At 45.8% G+C, this 20499-nt stretch overlaps 1 protein-coding gene and 1 pseudogene across 1 annotated transcript; one reads left to right on the forward strand and one right to left on the reverse strand.

The window, feature by feature from the left end:
• The window catches only part of LOC121560748, a 28141-nt pseudogene extending 11741 nt beyond the window's left edge, over nt 1-16400 (reverse strand).
• Nucleotides 16401-17462: 1062 nt separating this feature from the next.
• On the forward strand, nt 17463-19066 carry LOC121560745 (nanos homolog 2-like). Its single transcript, XM_041873666.2, has one exon. The coding sequence runs from the start codon at nt 18358-18360 to the stop codon at nt 18898-18900; it is 543 nt and encodes a 180-aa protein (XP_041729600.1). The 5' UTR covers nt 17463-18357; the 3' UTR covers nt 18901-19066.
• The last annotated feature ends 1433 nt before the right edge of the window (nt 19067-20499 follow it).

A 20499-nucleotide genomic window follows, 5' to 3' on the forward strand; every position in this document is an offset into this window, starting at 1 on the left:
AAAATTTTTTTGAAATAAACAGTCATGACAGATCACATAAACAGTCATGACAGCTGATGGCAGATGACTTGTAAGTCTTATAATAGAGATCAGGTCAAGCGTTACTAGAAACGTCAAGATTCTGTATTAATATTTCCGTCATTCTCACCAGGTCCTTTGAGGAGGTCCAGCACACTGCCCTGTTTCAACACCTTGGCTGGTTTAAACGGCCCTTCTAACTCCTCCATGCTCTCACTGGCAGCGTGCTTCACTACAGAGACACCAATGGAAACAACAGAAGAACCATTAGCTATGAAATTGGTTTCCCTTTACATCAAGGCTTGGATCTTGTTCTTATCCAGGAGGTGATCCACGCTTACCTGCTGCCACTACTGGGGTGGCCATCTTCCCGTTGGATAGTGACAGACCCGTTTTCACTACAGGTGCACTGAATGTAAACCCAGACTAAGAGACAGAAGATGGTCAACATCAGTCAGTGCAGTGATCTCACCATTGTGGAATGTCAAAACAGAAACAACGATATTCTGCGGGGGTAACACTCATCACAGCAGGCATACTCAAGCTGCGGTAAAGCTGTGGGACTTACAGATGGGGAGAAGGACGGTGGGCTAGCAGCAGTTGTCATGACAATAGGGGAGGAGAAGGTGAAAGGTGTGGAGGGAGGGGTAGAGGGGGCTGTAGTCGGTGGCACCTGGAAAGAAAGACAGACTTCATGGTCATTAGGATGGACACTAAACACATTTGGATACATTCAAATAAAAACAACTGAAGATATCAAAAGTCAATGGCTACGTCCCAAATGGCACCCTTTTCCATAAATAGTGCATTACTTTTAACCAGGGCCCTATGGGGCCAAAAGTAGAGCACTATAAAGGGAATAGGGTGTCCTATGGGACACAGTCAAATGGAGCTGGACGGACCTCGTTAGTGACGGGCTCCTCCAGGACAGGAGTGGAGGTGGCAGTGGCAGTGGGCTTGGTGGTGGAGAAGCTAAAGCTGGGCAGACTGATGGAGGTGTTGATAAGTAGAGAGATGGCCGGCAGGGCCGGTAGCTCAGCAATCTGAAGAGAGGAGTCAGAGTGTAGAAAACAGTTAACAGTACTATACATGAACCAGAATATCTCTACTACACATAGCGGCGTATGGCAATAATTTCCTTGCACAATTAGACAATTATTGTTTCAACCCGACCCCCCCCACCCCCATTTCCAGCCCTGCTCAGAAACATTTCAGAACTAACCAATCATTTATTGCCTGGATCCCAAACTTCTCGCCAGACAGAATAGGAGAAGGGATCAGAGAGAATAAGAGATGAGCACCCACCTCGTCTTCAGGTCGTTTGGACGAGGGTCGTGTGCTGGTCCTCTCCCTCTTCACCTTCCCTCCTCCTGACCCTGTGCTTCTGGCTGCAGGAGTGCTGGACAGAGGGTAGGTGGGCAGACTGCTGCTTGTGCTTTGAGAAGGACCTGCCACTGCTTCAGGAATCAGAGGGGATTGTCTTGTGGGCTGGAGATGGTGGAGCAAAGGTTAAAGGTTAAACATGAAGCAAAACAAGTCTGGTTCTATGGACTGGCTGTACATTTGGAAAGCAACTCTTGAATGAAACAACCTTCACATCTACCCAACTACAGCCAACCCAACGGTCTATGGACGGGGTTTAAAAGAATCAGCCCGGTGTGTAGTCGCAGTTGGTAGGGCTGGGCGATACTGCCTAAAAATCATATCTCGATTTTTTCAAACTTGTGGGTGATGCACAATATACAGTATAAATATACTTTATTTTTATCTCTAAATAAGCTTTGTTTACATTTACATTTTAGTCATTTAGCAGACGCTCTTATCCAGAGTGACATACAGTTAGTGAGTGCATACATTATTATTTTATTTTTTTCATACTGGCCCCCCCATGGGAATCGAACCCACAACCCTGGCATTGCAAACGCCATCCCTGCCGGCCATTCCCTCCCCTACCCTGGGCCAATTGTGCGCCGCCCCATGGGTCTCCCGGTCGCGGCCGGCTACGACAGAGCCTGGATTCGAACCAGGATCTATAGTGGAGGCGCAGTGGTCTAAGGTCAATACACACTGCAACTCAAACAGTCAGGAATAATCTAATGAATTCAGGGCTTGTAAAATTATCCCTATTTATTTATTTTATCAAAATAGTTTAACCTGCATTATTTTTTTTTTTGGCAAATCACTGATCTGGCTTTCAAGTATGTCTATGAAAATGCAATTTTTGTTTAAAAAAAAATAACCAGAGCCAAAATTAACACAGGTCTCATAAACAATCTATCAAACACAAGCCCACCTGCTAGTGAGTAGAGAGCTAATCTTTATAACCAACTTGGAGTGGCCTACCTGGATAAGATTATTATTATTGCTCAGAATGAGAATGTCACGAGAATTTTGTTATCTCAATGGTTGAAGTCAACTACTTCTCAAGCTTTGAATAATTCCCAGAGGTTGTTTAATTCATTATTAACTATTAATGTCTTCCGAGTGGCGCAGTGGTCTAAGGCACTGCATCGCAGTGCTAGCTGTGCCACTAGAGATCCTGGTTCGAATCCAGGCTCTGTCGTAGCCGGCCGTGACCGGGAGACCCATGGGGCGGCGCATAATTGGCCCTGCGTCGTCCAGGGTAGGGGAGGGAATGGCCGGCAGGGATGTAGCTCAGTTGGTAGAGCATGGTGTTTGCCACGCCAGGGTTGTGGGTTCAATTCCCACGGGGGCCAGTATGAAAAATAAAATAATAATGTATGCACTAACTGTAAGTTGCTCTGGATAAGAGCATCTGCTAAAATGACTAAAATGTAAACTAGAGAATTAAAGTCCAATTTCTGCAATGAATCAGTTTCTTTATTCATGAGAGCTCTGGCCTCTCAAGTTCAGAGCCCATCCTTTATACACACACGTCAGACGAAAATCCCACCCACTTTAGGCGGGCTGTATTTTTCCACTGTACACATATTTGTTATCTCAATTCTGCAACATGTTTCATAATCTTCTCAGAGCCTAACAGTTTCTCCCCTCCCTGAGTTGGGAGGCCTATTTCCCATTATTGGTTTCACAGTTGTCACAAGTTGTCTGTCCTAACTCCTACTTATATTGCTAAATTGTAACACAACATCATAACCTTAACTTGTCCTACGCACACACATTACTAGATTATAGTCTTATTATTCTAATACATTTCACACCGTTATATAGTTTCAGGGTGGAATACTTTTAGTCACTACTTTTAACATTTAAATTCTTCTATCAGAGAAAGAGTTGCAAATTCCTTATATAAAAAGTGTATTTTCATGCTCATTGCACACTTATAAAATACAGACTAGCCAGCTGGCGCGAAAAGTCTGTGGTCCTCTGTAGCTCAGCTGGTAGAGCACGGCGCTTGTAACGCCAAGGTAGTGGGTTCGATCCCGGGACCACCCATACACAAAAAAATTTATGCACGCATGACTGTACGTCGCTTTGGATAAAAGCATCTGCTAAATGGCATATTTGTTATGATTTAACTGGATAGAACCCAAATGCAGACAAGTACACCAAGCCAGAGAAGTTTTAACAGGTTTATTATAATGTTCAATAGTCCAGGTTTCCAATAAATGGGGAAGAGCAAGTCCAGGTTACAGTGAGGGTACAGATCCAGGTCAGGGCAGGTGTGGTACCGTAATGTCCTAGTGTCCGTGGGGAGTCCAAAGGAGAGGTCCGATAGTGGAGAGCAGGATGGTGGTGGCAGGAGTGAAGCGGAGGCAGGAGTCAGGTTCCAAATATCTGTGGCACAGGAGAAAAAGTAAATAAACAGTCCAAAAAACACAAGAGCGAAAACAGACAGGTTGAGTCGGCAGCGAGACTAACATGGTTGTCTTGACTATGATCTGACGATGAGTGGCAAGTTTGACCGGGTCTTAAAGGGCTGAGGTGATTATGGTGAATGAGCTGCAGCTGGAACCCTGACTCCCGCACACCAGACTTCACTCCTGCAATCAAGGACAAACAGAGGGGAGGGGAAGAGCAGAGAGAGAGCTACCTAGCAGCAGTAGGCCTAACAGTACCCCCCCCTCTACGGACGCCACCTGGCGGCCGACAGGGTTTATCGGGGATGTAACCGATGAAATTCACGGACCAGAGCAGGATCCACAATGAAGCTCCTGGGCACCCAGGAACGTTCCTCAGGACCATAACCCTCCCAATCCACCAGGTAATGGAAACCACGACCCCGGCGGCGAACATCCAGAAGTCGCCGGACAGTGTAGACAGGACCCCCACCCACGATCCGGGGCGGAGGAGGGGGACGAGAGGGCGGGCACAGAGGGCTGACAGACACAGGCTTGATCTGGGATACATGAAAAGTGGAATGAACCCGTAGGGAGGCAGGAAGCTGTAGCTTAACCGCGCAGGGGTTAACAATAGACAGTATCTTGAACGGTCCTATAAAACGCGGCGCCATCTTCTTAGATTCTACTTTCAATGGAAGATCACGTGACTTAAGCCATACCTCTTGACCAGGAGAGTAACCGGGAGCCTGGGACCGGTGACGGTTGGCTTGCCTCTGCATGTATGACGAAGCTCGGGACAGAGCTACCCTGGCCTTCCTCCAGACCTTGAAGCAGCGGCGCATGTGGGACTGCACCGAGGTACCGCCAGTTCCCTCTCTTGAGAAGGGAACAGGGGAGGTTGATAACCCAGAGCACACAGAAAGGGAGACAAACCAGAGGAAGCGTTAGTCAAGGTGTTATGAGCATATTCCACCCAGGGGAGCATGGAGCTCCAAGACCCAGGGTTAGACCCTGTGACACAGCGGAGAGCGGTCTCCATCTCCTGGTTCGCTCTCTCGGCTTGCCCGTTGGTCTGGGGGTGATATCCAGAGGACAGGCTGGATGTGATGCCCAAAGCTTTACAGAAAGCTTTCCATACCTGGGAGACAAACTGGGGACCCCTGTCGGAGACAATATCAGTGGGCAGACCATGAGAGCGGAACACATGTTCAACCAAAATATCAGCCGTCTCTCTGGCAGTGGGCAGTTTAGGTAGGGCCAAAAAATTAGCAAACTTAGAAAAACGATCAATCACAGTAAGAATGACAGTCTTTCCAGACGAGGGGGGAAGTCCAGTGACAAAATCCAAAGCAATGTGGGACCAGGGCCGACTGGGTATTGGCAGAGGTCGTAGATGACCAGCGCTGGCCTGGGTGGAGTTCTTACTTCGTGCACAGACCGTACAAGCAGCAATGAAGGCTCGAGTGTCCGCCTCCATCCTGGGCCACCAGAACTTCCGTCGCACAAAGTCAAGGGTCCGAGTAACTCCAGGGTGACAGGTAAGGGGAGACGAGTGAGCCCACTGAAGTACCTGGGAGCGAACAGACTCAGGGACAAACAACCGGTTAGGAGGACCGCTCCCAGGGTCAGCTTGATGATGTTGAGCCTGTCTAACAATCCCTTCGATGTCACATGTAATGGCCGCAATACTGCAGGTAGGAGGCAAGATGGGTTCAGGGTTACTACCAGTATCAACAGCAGAATGAACACGAGACAGGGCGTCAGGCTTGACGTTGCGTGACCCAGGACGGTAAGACAGAGAAAAATTGAATCTCCCAAAAATAGTGCCCACCTGGCTTGACGGGGATTGAGCTGCTTAGCTGACTGGATGTATGCCAGATTCTTGTGATCCGTCCAAACGATGAAGGGTTGTTCCGCCCCCCCAACCAATGCCGCCACTCCTCGAGAGCCAGCTTAACGGCGAGCAGTTCACGATTGCCAACATCATAATTCCTCTCTGCCTGAGAAAGCTTCCGTGAAAGAAAAGCACAGGGATGCAGTTTGTTATCTTCAGGAAAACGTTGTGACAAAACCGCACCTACCCCAGTGTCAGATGCATCCACCTCCACGACAAACTGGCGGTCTGGGTCCGGCTGCATCAGAATGGGAGCCGAGGCGAAGCGATGTTTCAGTTCTTCGAACGCTGATTCGGCCCCCTTCATTCCAAGCGAACGGTAGTGAGATGGAGGTGAGAGCGGTGAGTGGTGCCGCAATGCGGCTGTAGTCCTTGATGAACCTCCTGTAGAAGTTCGCAAACCCCAGGAATCGTTGAAGTTGCTTGCGGGTGGAGGGGGCTGGCCAGTCCGTGACTGCAGAGATCTTAGCTGGGTCCATCCGCAACTCCCCCTGAGCGATTATGTAACCCAAAAAGAGGTCTCAGACACATGAAATTCACATTTCTCCATCTTCACAAATAGTTTGTTCTCCAACAACCTTTGCAACACCTGGCGCACATGTAGTTCATGTTCCTGGGAGGACTCTGAGAAAATCAGGATATCATCCAGATAGACAAAAACAAAACGATTCAACATGTCCCGAAGGACATCATTCACGAGTGCCTGAAAAACAGCAGGGGCATTAGACAAACCAAAAGGCATGACCAGATACTCAAAATGTCCCAAGGGTGTGTTGAAGGCAGTCTTCCATTCATCACCTTTACGAATGCGCACCAGGTGATACGCATTTCGTAGATCAAGTTTCGTAAAGATGGTAGCACCATGAAGGAGGGGAAAAGCAGAATTAATCAAAGGCAGAGAATACTTGTTCTTAATGGTGATATTGTTAAGTCCACAGTAATCAATACAGGGTCTGAGGGTCTTATCCTTCTTAGCAACAAAAAAGAATCCTGCTCCTACAGGTGACGAGGAAGGACGCATAATACCTGCCGCCAAGGAGTCCCGAATGTAGTTCTCCATAGCCTCCGTCTCCGGCCGGGAGAGATTGTACAGGCGACTGCTGGGGAGCGGGGCTCCTGGCTGGAGGTCAATGGCGCAGTCATAAGGCCGGTGAGGAGGAAGAGAAGTAGCTCTGTGTTTGCAGAAAACGGATGCCAGGTCATGATACGCGTCAGGAACAGCAGAAAGATCCATGGACTCCAGTGGAGGTTGAGGCACAGTACTGGCAGGAGTCTGAGCAGAACACAAACAATTCACATGACAAAAAGTGCTCCATGAAACAATGCTACCTGTCACCCAATCAATGTGTGGATTGTGTCTTATGAGCCAGGGGATACCAAGGACCAGGGGGTCTGTGGGCAGTCGATAATATGGAATTGAATGTTCTCCTGATGATTTCCCGACACTCTAAGACACACAGGAACAGTCTGATGGGTAATACGGGTCAACAATTGTCCATTTAGACCCTTAGCCTGCAGCGGACAGTCCATAGGAACAGTCTCCAAATCCATCTGTTGAGCCCACTCTCTATCCAAAAAGCTTTCGTCGGCACCAGAGTCAATCAGCGCACTAACCGAGAAATTCTGAGACTGCCACTGGAGGGATGCCTGGAGCAGAATGCGGGGAGAAGAGGAAGAATCCGCTGCTCGGCTCACCAAAACTTCTCCCATTAATGATGAGCCGGGCCTTTTCCCCGGACGAACTGGGCAGGAAGGAACGAAATGACCAGCTTCTCCACAATACAGGCAGACCCGAGCCTGAATACGACGTGCACGCTCCTCTGAGGACAACCGTGCACGACCCACCTCCATGGCTTCGGGTTCAGTGCTCCTCGTATCGACTCGGGAAGACACGGCTTTCTCCGTAGGGAAGATGCAGGGAGGAGTTTGTTGATGACAGACACTCCTCTCCCGGCGGCGCTCCCGAATCCGATTATCCAACCTGATAGTGAGTGAAATAAGATTATCCAGCGTAGGCGATTCATCATATGACACCAATTCATCCTTTAAAGTCTCAGACAAAGCATTGATGAACACTCCTTGTAATGCCTCGTCATTCCAACCACTCACTGCTGCTAAAGTCCGAAACTCCACTGCCATCTCCGCCACACTACGTACCCCCTGCCGAAGAGAAAACAACCGTTTCGCAGCCTCCTTGCCTCGTACGGGGTGGTCAAAAACCTTCCTCATCTCCGTGGTGAAGGCCACGTAAACGTTGCAAATGTCCGACTGACTCTCCCAGACCGCGGATCCCCAGGCACGAGCGGAACCGCTAGTAGAGTTGATAAGGTAGGCAATACGGGCTCTTTCTGAGGCGTAGGTGAGGGGCTGTTGTTCAAACACTAACGAGCATTGAGTCAAAAACTCGCCACAGGTTCCCATGTTCCCGTCATAGCGCTCTGGAGCAGGAACAAAAGGCTCTCTGATCTGGGCTGAAGGGGTAGTAAGGGCAGACACTTGACTGGTGAGTAATTGAACCTGATTAAGCAGCACCTGACTGTCCTCAGCAATCGTCTTAAACAGGGTATCATGTCGGCCAAGTAAAATGCCCTGATTGGCTATGGCAGTCCAAATTTGAGTGCACTCTGGGGTGGTATCCGAGCTACTGTCTGCTGGGTTCATGTTGGTCAGATCATACTGTTATGATTTAACTGGATAGAACCCAAATGCAGACAAGTACACCAAGCCAGAGAAGTTTTAACAGGTTTATTATAATGTTCAATAGTCCAGGTTTCCAATAAATGGGGAAGAGCAAGTCCAGGTTACAGTGAGGGTACAGATCCAGGTCAGGGCAGGTGTGGTACCGTAATGTCCTAGTGTCCGTGGGGAGTCCAAAGGAGAGGTCCGATAGTGGAGAGCAGGATGGTGGTGGCAGGAGTGAAGCGGAGGCAGGAGTCAGGTTCCAAATATCTGTGGCACAGGAGAAAAAGTAAATAAACAGTCCAAAAAACACAAGAGCGAAAACAGACAGGTTGAGTCGGCAGCGAGACTAACATGGTTGTCTTGACTATGATCTGACGATGAGTGGCAAGTTTGACCGGGTCTTAAAGGGCTGAGGTGATTATGGTGAATGAGCTGCAGCTGGAACCCTGACTCCCGCACACCAGACTTCACTCCTGCAATCAAGGACAAACAGAGGGGAGGGGAAGAGCAGAGAGAGAGCTACCTAGCAGCAGTAGGCCTAACAATATTATTATTATTATAAAATGCTGCTAGCGGTGCGTGGTACATGCGCGCGACAAACTGAGCATTCATTTCCCACAATCATGTTCATTGATGCTCTCGTTTTAGTAGGGCCTGCTCTGTTATACATGTCGGGGGTGGAGACACAAAAAGGGTCGTTAGAAAGGTTCAGTTCTCGTCCATTATAGTAAAATAATGTCTAAGTGTTTCGGTCTCCATATGACCGATTCTGTTGAACCAAACCTCAAATGCAAATAGCGTGTTTAAACTGCCTGTTGTCAGAGGAAGAAGTTATATTTTGTCGTGATGAGTGGCAGGGGCTTGGAGTCTGTGTGCGAGTGGGAAGGTGCAAAGTGCACACAGCAAAGAAGGAGACGAGACCAAAAAGACATAGAACGCTCATAAAAACAAACCAATAATTATTGTGATACGGGCATTCAGAACATTAATTCAAATTAATTGAATTAACTTGATATATGGCCCAGCCCTAGTTGCTGGACATCGTAGTTGGTCCCGATTCAACATGCAGAAACATCTATGGACAGTTAGTCGGAGTTGGGGGAAGACTTCAACACATCATCGATAGTTAGCTGTCTGTAGTTGTATGGATGCGTAGAAGCCATTAGCTGACTAATGTGGAGGTGGGGGTCCTCACCGTGTCTCTGGGGGGTTCGGGTTAGGCACCCGGGGATCAGAGAGGGCCTGAAGGACATTGAGCGGTTCCCAGACACCGACGCTGATGCTGGGATCACCAGCCTCTGGACTGGTGGGAGGGGAGAGTCCAGCTGTAGGGGAACACAGAAAAGTCAGATAAATACTCAAAACAACATGTCCCATGTACACACGCATACAAAAATTTAAAACGCTCAAATTTTATTCTCAGCTCTCCAATCCATATATGGCCATTATCAACAGCTGGGTTAATCTGGTCAAATAAAACCCCAGAGGTTTGAATATAATTGCATGTGCCAAATCTTCATCGTACCAAAGTGTTTGCATGTCCTTGAACACATCATCCGTTTGAAACCTGACCAGAACCCTGTGCGCCAGCATCCTTACCGTGTGCCTGAGAGGCTGGTGGTATCCCTCAAGGAAAAGGTCCACACCATAATATAGATGGATGTTGTCGAACCATCGTCAAGAGAATGGAGCAGCCCCATTGTCATCCACCCTAAAGAAGGATGGCTCTTTGCGTGTCTGCATGGACTTCCGTAAGGTGAATGCCATCTCCCAGTTTGATGCCTACCCCATGTCCCACATTGACGACTTACTGAAGAGAATAGGTGGAGCTCATCACATCACCACGTTGGATCTCTGCAAAGGGTACTGGCAGGTGCCCCTGGACGAACAGTCCAAGGCCTACACTGCCTTCCAGATGCTGATGGGCCTGTTCCAGTTCAAGGTTATGCAGTTTGGGCTTCATGAGGCCCCTGCGACTTTCCAGAGGCTCATGGACAAGGTCCTCCAGGACTGTGACGATTGCTGTGCTGCCTAGTTGGATGACGTGGTGATCTACAGCCACTCCTGGGAGGAGCACATACAGGGTCTTAGCAGAGTCCTGGGGAAGATCCATGATGCAAGCCTCAGGCTTAACCTCCTGAAGTGTGAGTGGGTAAAACAGGAGACATAGTACCTAGGTTGCCAGCTGGGTAAAAGTAAAGTTCGGCCTCAGGTGGAAAAAGTGGAGTCCTTTAGGAACAGCCCTGAACGCAGAACCAAGACACAGGTGAAGTCTTTCCTAGGTCTGGCAGGGTGGTACCGGAGATTCATTCCCCAGTTCTCCACCATCGCAGTTCCCCTGATCAACCTCACCTCAAAAAGGTGGCAAGCAACCCTGTGAAGTGGACTGAGGAGTGTGAGGAAGCGTTCATGACGCTGAAAAAACACCTGTGCTCATCCCGTTCTCCAGAGCCCTGATTTTCAGAAGAGGTTTCTCGTACAGGTGGACGCGTCAGCTGTGGGAATTGGAGCTCTACTGCCCCAAGGGGAGCCATGAGAGGAGCTCCCAGTGCTGTACCTGAGTCGGAAGCACTTGCCCAGGGAAACCAGGTATTCAACCATGGAGAAGGAGTGTCTGGCTATAAAGTGAGCACTAGACAGCCTCCGGTACTACCTTCTTTCCCAGGTTTGAAATGCCATAATGTCAGCTGTCAGTGTCAAGAGATATTGTATTGGGTTTTGAAGATAAACACTAGCTGGGCAATATGGACCAAAATCCATATCCCGATAAATTGACTGAATTACCACAATAACTAGAACGATACGTTTATAACAATGTGCACCAGGTATTTTTTTAAATATTACCCTTAAAATTACTACTACTACTTTAGCCCTTTTCGCACAAGACTATTATTACTAGAGAACGTTGGTTATGTAATTATTACTCAAGAATGTCCGTTATTCCAGAGGACGATTCGGACAGGATTAGTTTTTCCAAACTGCCCCCTGTAATTCTTACCTTTCTTTCAATAAATTGACAGTTATGACGGAAGCCTGGAGGTTTTTTTCTAGGTGATAACAGGGCTACACTGATAACTCGAGCTTGGTTCCCAAATGTCTAAACCATACCAAACCATCTTTGGTATAGTGTCGCCATAATATTTCAAATGAGGAAGTGTGCTCATAATCATTTGAATATTTTAGCGATCGCAGTACGTCCTAAATGCTCCCCCAGCCTTCACACATTTCTCTCAAAACACAGGGATGTCGATTCACACGGGACTAGTATTATCAGAGGACCTTGGAGTTCGCCAAAAAACAGTAGGTTATTCTGGCTGGAATTGTTACTCTCCTGCCATTTAAGCATTACTGACATGGCAGATTCGGCCGGGACTAAAACCACAGATGTGGTGTTTTGTGCTCGTGCACATACATTACCCGACCTCCCACAGCAAAGTAATCCCGTCCGAATAGGGCTTTTGACTGTGGTCGCTATCAATTGTCCCATTCACAATCACCCATATTAACAAACGTATTTAATTTCAAACCTTTCTCTAGAAGGGTCCTATAGGTTATTTATCGTAATGAACGATATCAGCAAAATGTCCACGATAAAGGGTCGGTGTCTCTTACAAACACTTACCCGTTTTTTTTGGGCCTGGAAATGTGAACGGTCTAGAGTGCTGCCATCCAGGGACTGCAGGACATAAGAGAAAGAAATGTGAGCTAAGTAACAATGACGACCATTGAGAATTTAAAAAAAGAGAAATTCATAACACATACTGTTGACAAGGGAGAGGACACTGTAGAGGGGATTCTCTTGGCATCCTGTTAAACACAAACAAACAAATGATGCATTTGTTAACATAAATAACTTTCTACAGAGACATTTCCCATAGCTTGATAGCCATGTTGACACCACAGGAGGTTGGTGGTACCTTAATTGGGGAGGACGGGCTCGTGGTAATGACTGGAGCGGAGTAGGTGGAAAGGTATCAACAACATCAAACACATGGTTTCCATGGTTTCCATGTGTTTGATACCATTCCATTCGCTCCATCCAGCCATTATTATGAGCCGTTCTCCCCACAGCAGCCTCCACTGGTTGAAATGTATACATTATTTCCTTGTGCGGATTCACCACTTCAAATGGCTTCTCCAGAAATAAAGAAATGCAGGCCTAACAGCTGACACTAATACTATATACACAGAGGATCTATACAACACATCTCTATCAGACGGTTCTGTAGCCATTGTGCCAAGCTGAAATGGCCCCTGTTCATGCGAATCTGAGGGTTCCATATTTAATTCAACGTAAACAACTTTATTGGTACGCACAGCGAGGGGGCTGGACATGCGCTCCAGGGACTGTAGGATGCGTCGGGCGGTAGCGCTGGTCACCCCACAGGGCTGAGCCCCAGCAGGCTTGGCCTTGATCTGTCTCCGCAATGGAGCCTAGAGGGGAAAATACACATCCATCAATAACATTCTATTTACATAGAGAAGCACTTTTTACAAACCCAATTACCACAAAGTGATTAACGGCAAACATGGTTTGAATGAATGCCAAGTTAATGAAATAGCACTGGTGGAAATGCAGAGCATCAAACAGCTCAGGGGTTGTGTTTCCACGGAAAAAAATGATAAAATACATAAGATATCTTGCTGTGTTTTGTAAATGCCGATCTAAAAATGCTTCTTACTGTAATTTCTGCCCAGAATCAGACTAATTTTGTGCTTCAGTTGCACTTCTCCACTCGGATGAGAATTCACAAACGGGCGTTCTATCAGCAGACAGCGCTCTGACTGATGTGGAGCTACTTTTCTCAGTGTAGCCAGTCTACTTTTCTCAGTGTAGCCAGTCTACTTTTCTCTGGTAAAATGCAAGATTAACTTCAAGCAAAACATTAGGAATAGTAGCTGGCTACATTCTTTCTATGATAAACATTAGAAATGGTTTTTGCAAAAATGCTCATTTACTGGTGTGGCTGCTAGCCAAATAGTGTTGCACTTCTGCTGTCATCCAATGAAAATCAAGCTATTGTCTGCCAAATGTGTTGCACTAATGTATTTTCTCTTATGGAAAACTATAGATGCATGCTGCTGATCACTCAATTGAGGCAACAACAAAAAAACACACTTGCCTTTCAATATAAAAACGCAAGTGAAATGGTTTAAAATGCAGATTTCTGAACTCTGCAGCTGCATTTCCCCTGACTAACATAATATCTACTATCTGTTATTATTCAGCACAGGGCATCACAGCTCTATTTCCCCTGACTAACATCATATCTACTATCTGTTTGAAATGAAATTGTTGGTGCTGGCAGCCCAGAATATAGCTTTTTTTTTGGGGGGAATCAATAGGGGAAACACTTGTGAGTTGTAGTGGAGTGGGGAGCTTACCTGGTAAGGTGTGGCTGTGCGTGAGCGGCCTGTTCTAACAGCAGCCGCTCCCCCGTAGGTAGTCTTCCCTGGGTAGAAGGGGGAATCCCCCAACTGACTGGAGTTCAGCACTGAACTGTTCAACGTAGACTAGCGGAGAAGAAAAACATGGAGGCCGAATATCAAACACAATCATAATGCAGCACCAGCAAGTTTCCAAGCCACGTGTATGTATGCATGCATGCAGGTTTTCCTGTAAAGAATTTGGGTAAATTATTAGCTGTCATTATTGCAACTGGTCGAAGTAAATCAATTTAACATCGGTAGCAAAGCGAGTAGAGTTTGCGGACTCTAGACTGGCACTCACAGTGGAGGACTGACTTGACTGACTGACACTCACAGTGGAGGAAGTCCCAAAGACAGACAGGTTGAACGCAGGCTTTTGAGACTGGACTGGGACTGCTGGGGCCCAGAGTGGGTCCGGTCCATCTCCGGAGACCAGAGCTGGGGGTAGCGACGTGGTCTTAAAGTTCGGTACATCTGGGGACAGAGAAGAGACATTTTTGTGTGATTAATCAAACTTGTGTCATGCATCTATGTAACAAAGGACTGAATTTCAGCAATACTGTCTACGCATACTAAAATGTTATATTCAAAATTTGGGAAATTATTTCCCACAGCCACTTCCTACCATTAAAATATATTCTGCTGACTCTAGACCTCAACAGGATTGCTCGTGGCCAAAATGTGATTGAGTACTTTCCACACACACAATCCACAAAACACACTACCTTTTTCTGATGCGCGTGATGAGAAGCCGCTGGTGGTGGAGATGTTGTCGTCCTCGTGCTGGGAGCTGTTGTCCTTGATCTCTTTGACCAGGGTGAAGCTGGACGAGGCCCCCAGCGAAGGGGCCCCCGGAGAAAGGGGCGGAGGAGGTGGAGGGCTCGGAGAACAGGGGAGCTGGGCCCCGCAGGGCCGGGGAGGCGTCCAGGGAGGGGAAGTGGAGGTGGGTGCGGTTGAGGGGGCCTCAACAGAACATCCTGGAAGTTCAGGGATGCCCTGCTTGTCGAAGGCTCTGGAGGTTAAGATGGGTTGAAATGACTAGGGTTAAGATGGGTTGATCCATATTTTGAGCTTCAAAATTGCACTGAGGTCCCAAGGCAAGTTCAAATACTGGAATTAGGCTAAACAATCCAAAAACAAAGGATTAAATATCTAAAAATATAATACAGCACCAATGGGCTAGATCTCTGCCATATGTCATAAATATATCTGATATACTGTATATTATACCATATCTGCTCACCTGTATTGCTGCTACCGGGCTCTGCAGAGTCCCGTCCATCAGGAAGGGGGTCTACCTCCTCGCTGTCATTAGGGGAGGGGCCTGGCTATTCGGCTCCTCCCCCCACCATGGCCCCCTCCCCCTTCTGCAGCCTCCCCGTTCCTGAAGTATTTCTGCAGCCAAGAAGGAACGATGCTCTTGACTGTGTCTGTCACTCGACTAATCAGGCCTGACTGCTGCTCGTGAACAGAAAGAGGAGAGAAGGGTGGAGATAATAGAGGAGGGAGAGAGAAATGGGAAGGAGGGAGACTTTTAGGACAATAGGTTGATATTTAAATGAGAAAATAAAACCGTGATGATGAACATCTGTTTGGTGAACGTCTACTGTTACAGTATCTAGCAAACTACACATTTATTCAGGGCAACAAACTACAAAAAAGGCAAACACACTGATGATGAATATGTTACTAGGTATTGAACGAGACCGCAGTGGGTGCACAGCAAAGTAATTCCTCTCAAAGCCCTACTCAAAAGCTCTCAGTAGCTATGTTTCCATTAACTTGTCCAGTGATTTTTAGTCGACATTTACAAAGTTTGCATTGAAAATAGATGGGACAATTGCCTGCTACGGTGGGTTTCCATTTAATGGTATTGTGTAGATAGAAACAGTGGTGTAAGTGTTTCCATTACCCATTTAGGCAAATTGACATTAATAAATTGGCGACAGCCTGTATGCCCTCCCACCTATCTGTCTCAGGTAGCCTGCAAAAGCCAGCATGGATATAATCCAAGTAATATATTGGTCGTTTGCCATTGCCTAATATAGACTGGATCTGCTGTTTTGTCAGAACAACTGCTAGATTTGAGATTTCCCCTTTAGAACGTGAGGTGTGCAAGGGTGTATTCCTATAAACTGAAAAGAGAGCCGAAGTATTCCTCTAAAAGGGCTGGGGTAACAACCAATGGCTAGCCACACTGTTACCTTACCTGAGTGGAAGCATATCCACGTGTAAAGTGAAGGTCCTGGTTGATCTGATAGGCTGAGGCCCTCTGCAGCTTTGATCTATTGGTGACCAGATTGTTGTTGAATGACCAATCAGGTTGGGTGTACCTCAGGCCAGGCTTCAGAAAGCTTGGTTTCATGCCTGGAGAGGAATTATTAGAGGATATATACTGAACAAAAATATAAACACAACATGCAACAATTTCAATTATTTGACTGAGTTACAGTTCATATAAGGAAATCAGTTAATTGAAATAAATTCATTAGGCCCTAATCTGTGGATTTCCACCCACTGGGCAGCCAGGCCTCGCCAATCAGAATGAGTTTCCCCCACAAAAATTACTTCATTACAGACAGAAATAATCCTGTTTCATCAGCTGTCCGGGTGGCTGGTCTCAGATGATCCTGCAGGTGAAGAAGCCGGATGTGGAGGTCATGGGCTGGCGTGGTTACACGTGGTCTGCGGTTGTGAGGCCAGTTGGTTGTGCAGCCAAATTCTCTAAAACGACATTTACATTTTAGAGTGGCCTTTTTTGTGCACAAAATTGGAGAGAAATAAGATTTATATGCGTATGGAACATTTCTGGGATCTTTTATTTCAGCTCATGGAACCAGCACTTTACATGTTGAGTTTATATTTTTGTTCAGTGTTGTCTTGCATTTTTCAAATTCTACCAAATGGACAATTATTGACTTACATTTTAGTCATTTAGCAGACGCTCTTATCCAGAGCGACTTAGTGAGTGCATACATTTTCATACTGGCCCCCTGTGGGAATCGAACACACAACCCTGCCGTTGCAAACGCCATGCTCTACCAACGGAGCTACACGGGACCTAAAAAAAAGCTAAAAGGGTGTCATTTTTGTGCAATTTGGACCAACACTGGCTTCTTAATGTCCACTTCTTAGAGTAAAATAATACATTTTTCAGATTTCACAGTCAGTGCCTAAAATGATATTAAGCCTTTACTAACAGGAGAATGCATTAAACCACTTCCAAAATACATCACTTACCACATGATGAATTCAAAAGGATGAAAATGACAGAAGCATATAGCAAAGAGCTTGAACCTTCAGCAGCTTATTAGCAAACATTAAAAGTGAAATGTGGGAAATTTCAGAACTCTTCAGAATCACTTGGAATCCTCCTTTGGAGCTTTACAGTCTGTGACAAAACAACAATTTCTGACATCCCAAGTGAGCCAGTAAACATATTGTATAATGTTAAACAGAATGTTGCACCGTCACTACCACAGAGTACAATGTTTGCATTTGTACTGGCCAACTGTGTCAATGTAAGTAACACATGCGGGGCGGCAGGTGTCTTAGTGGTTAAGAGCGTTGTGCCAGTAACCGAAAGGTCGCTGGTTCTAATCCCGAGCCGACTAGGTGAAAAATCTGTCGATGTGCCCTTGAGCAAGGCACTTAACCCTAATTGCTCCTGTAAGTCGCTCTGGATAAGAGCGTCTGCTAAATGACTAAAAATGTTTTTTTTTTAAACATGCAGCTGTTGGAGAATACATGAGGGTTTGCATGCAGTCAAAACGCTAAGGAGCCTAAACGTGATAAGTTTCAGTCTAGACATCCTCCGTCTAGACATATGAGGCTCCATGTGCAGCTGCAAAACAACATCAAGAAGATACCCATTGACCTTTAAAGTTTAAACCCTCATGGCCTTACTGAGCACTCCATTCATATAGCTAACATATTTACACATTTGCTGTAATAATCAGGAATTCCATCCCCAATGCACAGTTGAAGCATTTCCTACACAAGTTTGGCTTTAAATGCATACGACTGTAGGTTATTGTTCATATAACTTAGAAAACAATTCATTAAGGAAAACAATGTGAATTGACAACAGGGACCACTCAAATCAGATTTTACCTGTGATTTACCAAAACCCTATAAAGCGACACAATATTGGTATAATAAAATAAAATTGTCCTACAGATATAAATATACAAATCTGCATAGACGCTTCCTTGTTTGGTGTACAATGTAAAAAATCTGTGTTCAAACACTGCAGAACTATAATGCGGAAAGAGGGATTACGGCACATCAACGTCAAACAGAATAACCGTTAAACCTTTCATTCTCTCTGACAGACAGCTCAACATCTACTCATGTGTTGCACTTGAAAAAGTTCATGTCAAAACAATAACAAACTGCACGTGGCAATGTTTACCACCTGGCTGGGGCCAGTCCCTTGGGACAGACAACACACTTCGCAAATGCCGCCCCTTTTCGACCAGACAGACAAGCTACATTGTTAAAATGTTTGGCCCGGGCCACTAGGCTACTATAAATTGCTGGAATGCATCCAGGCCACAGACATTATTGATGTGGAGTTCCAGACGCCTGTACATGATTTTCGCGAAGATTACAATGCAAAGAAACCTCATCGCTGAGGAGAGCAGCCTCGCCCCGCCCCCGACCCATTATTTCGACATGTGGCATGACTACATGAACCTAGGGAGGCTGCTGGAGAAACTGTGTGACGTCGCAGATCGGACAGAGACCTCCTATACCCAGCTGAAGGAGCAAGTACCGGACGCCGAGGACCAGACCGGTCGCCAGGAGCAACCGTGGTTTCGTCTGAACTCGATCGGGACTGAGAGCCTGAGTTCTGCAAGCAGCATTTCAGACAACACGAGCCACAGCATGGCTTCCGGCGATTACTGCGGCTTCTGCAAGCAAAATGGAGAAACGGCAGAGATCTACCGGAGCCACAAACTGAAATCCAAAGACGGCAAAGTCATCTGCCCCATTCTGAGGACCTACATTTGTCCTATGTGTGCCGCCACCGGAGACAAAGCTCACACGCGCCGATACTGCCCACAGCGCAACGAAGTAGTGCCGAAATACCGGTGGGCTGTGGAGTAGAAAATAGTTAAATCAATCTGTAAATATGTATGTAGAAAATATATCCAACGTTCTTGTTCACTGTTAGGTAGGCCTATTTTTACCATATTTTGTTACGCAAAGTGGCCAATGCGCCTTTGACATGTTCTGTTATAAAAAATAAATAAACCTATTTTCGTACATGAAATCGTATGTGTTCACAATCTTCTCATTCAGGTGTACTAGCTCCTTATAAAACATTAACTCTCCTGCCAAAATGCACCCTATTGTTATGTGGGAAAGAACTCATAACATGTTAATTACATATTATAGTTTTATTGATGGCAATTACCCATGGATCTTATTTTATTACTCATCCAGTAACAATCATGGCTTTAAAATGAAATCGACTTCCTTATTATCCAAAGTCACCCTAGTCCATTTAAACAAGCAATAGAAAAATATATACTAATACTTTGTACAATACTGGTTTTGGTCCAAACAAAAGTGGATCAGAAATGCCAATATACTTTTAGTCTTCAAAGGATCCCAATTTGCATTTAAGTTTTTTTAAATGGATTTCAGGCAACTTTGAATATAGGGATTTACATAATAAATTCTAATGACAAAAATGCTGAATGCGGAGTTGGTTTAACACACAAATTCAACTTCACAGATAAAAAAAAAAAGCAAATGACTATTTACAGGTTTTTATAATATTCAAAGGCCAATTAAGAGAGAGCGGCAGAAGGTGAAGGGAAAGAACATGAATCATAATAAAGGGAAGAGAAAGAGGGAACAAGAGAAAATATGAGAATAAAGGAGAGGAGAGCGACAGAGGGGTAAAAAATAAAAAGTAAGAACAGTGAACAGATTTGGAACTACAGATGTACAAAGTCCTAAGGAGGGTATTTTAGGAGTCAGCCTCCGGCCCCAATCTCCACGGGCCTCTCTTCCCCATCCTCCTTACTGCCTCCATTTAAACACATTCATATGCTTCTCACCTACGACTGTCTGACAGCCTCAACCGGCCACTACCACACATGACACTTCCATTCAGTTTATACACATATACACACACACACACACACACACACACACACACACACCCCTCAACATGTACAATGAAACCAAACACCTCAAAACAAACACAGTCATTCAGTACACAGAAACCTGTACATACAGCATACACGCCATTGACACCATGGCAACGTCTGAAATTGCACCCTATTCCAGACCCCATGATGTACACTGCTTCAAACTCATGGGTTAAACAAAGTGCACTACATAGGGAGTAGGGTGCCATTTGGAATTCGTCCCACGGCTTTTATTAACCTCTGCATGAACTTTAGCAGTTCATAACCTGATCACCCATACTAATCAAAGCAACAGTAAGATTTTTTACACTATCAACTCTTTCAATTTCAGTTTTTGCATTTATATTTTAATTACAAAAAGTCATGACAATGTTCTAGCAGACATTTGGAGGTGTTGAAAATATACATCTTTCCTGTTTGTTGAGCAGACGTTTCTCGCTTGATTGTGTTGTTGCCATCATAGGTTCATTTGCAGTTTATTTATTTTTTAAAGTCTGACACCTGCTCTGTACGAGGGTCCCTCTCTCTAGTTGCTCTTGGGTCT

Source organism: Coregonus clupeaformis, chromosome 17 (assembly GCF_020615455.1).
Source record: "Coregonus clupeaformis isolate EN_2021a chromosome 17, ASM2061545v1, whole genome shotgun sequence".
In the NCBI taxonomy this organism is placed as follows: Eukaryota; Metazoa; Chordata; class Actinopteri; order Salmoniformes; family Salmonidae; genus Coregonus; species Coregonus clupeaformis.